Raw genomic sequence first — 4148 nt, 5'->3', positions numbered from 1 at the left:
GACCCTACAGCCCTCCGGACTCAATATTGAGTTCAATAATTTTAGGGTCTAAACTCTCCCATGTCCCAGCCCCCTACCCCACACACCAGGCTTTGTTACCACATAGCCTGCCATTACATACCCCCTGTTGTTAGTCACTAACAGTCCCCATTAACAACGGTTCACCGTCCCAGCCTGATCGTTAGCAACTCCTTTGTCCAACTGTCTTTCTCTCTCTTCGGGCTCTATCCTATCCTTTACTCCCTACTCCACCCACCTCCCTATTTTCTGCATATAAACTGACGTTTTCCCAGCACTATCAGTTCTGAGGAAGGGTCACCGGACCCGAAACGTTAACTCTGTTTTCTCCTCCGCAGATGCTGCTAGACCTGCTGAGCTTTTCCAGCAACTCTGTTTTTGTTCCTGATTTACAGCATCCGCAGTTCTTTTGGCTTTTATTTTGCTGGTTATATTAATAGACTGGGAGTACACTTGGAAAAACTTGTCAAACCTGTTGAATTGCTCTAAGGCTCAGCTGCATGCAAAACATGAGAAACTTGTTTAAAAAATAATGAACTGTCGATACTGGAAGTCTGAAATGAAAGCAGAAAATGCTGGAGAAACTCAACAGGTCCAGCAGCATCCATGAACAGACAAAGAGTTGATGCTTCAAGTTGTGACGGGCCCAGTTCTGACGAAGGGTCACTGGATTCGGAACGTTAGTTATGACTTTTTCTCTGCAGATGCTGCCAGACCAGCTGAGTTTGACTAGAAGTTGAAATTGAGTGTGCAAAATGAGGGATTTGGCATATGATAGATGACTTTACTCTTTTTTTTCTCCATTTGTGGGCAACTGGTCAAAAGCTTACTGTAAATTTTCTTAACAAGAAATTTGTTGGTTAAACTATTAGAATATAGCATAAATTTAGCTCTGGTTAGCTTGTTCTATGAAAAAAAAAGATACTGCAGATGTTTCATATTAGAAATAAAAACCAAGTGCTAAAAAAAAACTCAGCAAGCTGGGCAGCATCTGTGGAGAGAAAAACAGGTTTAATGAGTCAATTTGAATATAACTCTTCTGAGTAAGTCATATTTGAGTCAAATGTTAACTTTGTTTCTCTCTCTTGATCTGTTTTGTGGTGCTGAACTGCATGTTATTTTGAAATATACAAAATAGATAGATTTTATTTCATCTAGGTTAGCCTAGATCAAGATGACAGCTAAGTTACATGGCAAAATTTCCTTCTTGGGTAAAGAGGAGACAAAAAAAACCTCATTTGTGAGAAAAAGTGTTCACTTCAATGTGGCCCCCTTCTTGGAAATCATTACTGTTTCTGCCATATGTGGTGCTAAACAAAAATGCAACACAAACTGCAGCTTAATTTTCAGTTTCAGTAGAATGAAAGAGTGAACGAGGAATTCCTCTTCGTACAAACCTAATAAAGTGCAAAGCAATATAGGAATGTAGAGACCTGAATGTGACCATTGTGATTTGGTTGGCGTGTATCAAAATTCAGAAAAACACTGTATCAACAGTAGTTTGTTTTAAAGCCATTCTTTTTGTCAAAATTTTTTCTTTATTTTCCGACAGTTTACATTATTTTTGAGGGTAATTGCTCAAGAAAGAAAACGTCATGATTACGATCGCAATCCAATATTTGATTTTGTCATTGTAATGCGGCATGAGTGAATGCGTTAGAAAAGAATAAAAGTCAAGTTTAGATTCCATACCACATTAGTAAGCTCTCCATTTGTGTTCCAAATCATATCTAGTAGAGCATTTTGATATGCATAAGATGACTACAACTTTTTGGGTGCACAATTGGCTATATGTTTTCCATTCTAATATTTCAACAGATATCTCCTCATTTATAGTTTTTGTTTTCACATTTTATGATCCATCTCCTATCATTGACTTTTACAAAAAAACTATAGGGGATATTTGCACACATAAGTACTATATACAAATGCACATTGTTGGCTGTAGTTACGGCAAATTGTTGAAATGAGATATTAGATAATTTTACACCATGTACCTTTGTTTGAGGAATCTTTTGAGTGACAGCTACGTCTGAGTCCAACTGATTTTCTGCCTCTTCTTCACTTCTCACTTGTTTAACTTGCTGTAATGCCTGAACAGTTTCTTTCAAGTTTTCCTTCTCTCTTTGCAACTTTAAAACTTCATGTTTTTCTTTTTCCAGCTGGTCCATGAGTTCTTTTGCTTGCAGCTGCAAGGAATCTACTTTTTCCAGGATCTGTTTATGCGATTCTTGCTCCTTTAACAGGGACTTCCTATGAATCTGTTGCTGCTCCTCAAGGTGTTGCCTTAATTGAACTGACTCAAGTTTATACCTTTCCATCTCACTCACCAATTCTACTATACGATTATGCTGATCTTCTAGTTGTCTTTGCAGCTCCCCTATTAGCATTTCAGATGTCATCTCAGCTGTCTTCACCATTCCTTCCTGCTTCTCCTTTGCATGTGGAAGCAGCTTTGAGATCTCCCGTTCTCGTTCTAGTGCCCTGTTTAATTCGTAAGTTCTAACTTTTTCAGCATCTAAGGCAATTTGGAGCTCATTGATGCGGTTCTTCTCATGGGATAATTCAGTTTCATGCAGGGCTTTCTCAGAATCAAGACTCTGTCTCAGGTCATTTATTGTCACCCTTTCATTTTCCAAAGTACATTCCAAGTGCAAATATCTTTTCTTTTGATCCTCAAGTGCAAATTTCAGGTCCTGAAATTAGACAAGAGCATGTTTTTTCTAATATTACTGGTAAAATTTGCGTTAAATGTGTTTAGTTTTATAATCACTGGAATATTTGTGACTACTTTACCATACATATCTTTCACAGAAACATGGAAAATAGGAGTAGGCCATTCAGCCCAATGAATTTGTTTGCCATTCAACATGACCATTGCTGATCATCTTTATCAATTCTCATTCTCTCCCCATACCCCTTGATATCTGTAGTGTCTCAAAAACTATTTCTTTCTTAAATATAGTCAGTGCCTTGCTGTCCACAGCCATTTGTGTTAGAGAATTCCATGGGTTCACCACCTTCTGAGTGAAGACATTCCTCCATATCTCAGCATTATCCTGAGACTATAACCCCTTTCTCAAGACCACCTAGAAACAGGAAATATTATCACTACACCTAGTTTGTCCAGCCTTGTCAGAATTTTATAAAAGGGTGGCACAGTGGCTCAGAGGTTAGCAATACTGCCTCACAGTGCCAGGGACTCAGGTTTGATTCCAGCTTTGGGCGATTGTCTGGGGTAGTGTGCACATTTTCCCTGTATCTGCGTGGATTTTCTCTGGATGCTCCTGTTTCCTCCCACAGTCCAAAGATGTGCAGGTTAGGTAGACTGGCCATGCTAAATTTCCCATAGTATTGAGGGATGTGCAGGCTAGGTGAATTAGCATGAGAACTGCAGGGTTACAGGGATAGGACAGGGGAGGTGGATCTGGGCGGGATGCTCTTTGGAGGGTTAGTGAAAACTCGATGGGCCAAATGGCCTGCTCCCACACTGTACGGATTCCATGATTCTTTAAATGAGATCCTCTCTTTCTCCCAAAATCCAGTGAAAACATAGACCCCTGTTAACCGAATCACTCCTTATACAAAAACCTGCCATCCCAGGAATCAGTTTGATGAATGTTTGCTGCATTCCCTCCACAGCAAGAATATCTTTTCTTAGGTAAGGAGACAAATCTGATTACAATACTCCAGATGTCATTTCATCAAGGACCTCTATAGCTACAGTAAGATACACTTACTCCTATGATCAAATTCTCATGCAACTAAAACTGTTTACCATTTGCCATCCTAACTGCTTTGCTGCACACTTGCTTTCAGTGACTAGTGTACAATGACATCTAGGTCTCTTTTGTATTATCAACATTTCCCAACCTATCACCATTTAAACAATAAACTTTAATCTGCCAAGTACATAACTTCACACTTATTCATGTTATATGCATCAGTCATGCATTGCCCACTCACACAACTTGTCTAAATTGCCTTGAAGCCTCCATACATCCTCTTCACCACCCACAATCCCACCTAATTTTGTGCTGTCAGCAAAGTTGGAAAAGTTACATTTGATTCTTGTATCCCAATCATTGTGAAAAATTTGCGAATAGCTATACTCCAGCACTGATCCCTAT

At 39.1% G+C, this 4148-nt stretch overlaps 1 protein-coding gene across 1 annotated transcript in view; it reads right to left on the bottom strand.

Annotated features, from left to right (window-relative positions):
- LOC109913782 (A-kinase anchor protein 9-like) overlaps positions 1–3188 on the bottom strand; it is a 26009-nt gene extending 22821 nt beyond the window's left edge. Inside the window, exon 1 of the mRNA XM_048607936.1 lies at positions 2016–3188. Within this exon, the coding sequence (XP_048463893.1) occupies positions 2016–2438 (423 nt within the window). The 5' untranslated portion in view covers positions 2439–3188. The remainder of the gene's footprint in view (positions 1–2015) is intronic.
- Between the last annotated feature and the right edge of the window lie 960 nt (positions 3189–4148).

The sequence above is a fragment of the Rhincodon typus genome, chromosome 2, assembly GCF_021869965.1.
Source record: "Rhincodon typus isolate 14 chromosome 2, sRhiTyp1.1, whole genome shotgun sequence".
Classification (NCBI taxonomy): Eukaryota; Metazoa; Chordata; class Chondrichthyes; order Orectolobiformes; family Rhincodontidae; genus Rhincodon; species Rhincodon typus.
The sequence above is the reverse complement of the archived record's forward strand: the minus strand, read 5'-3'. Positions and strand labels throughout refer to the sequence as shown.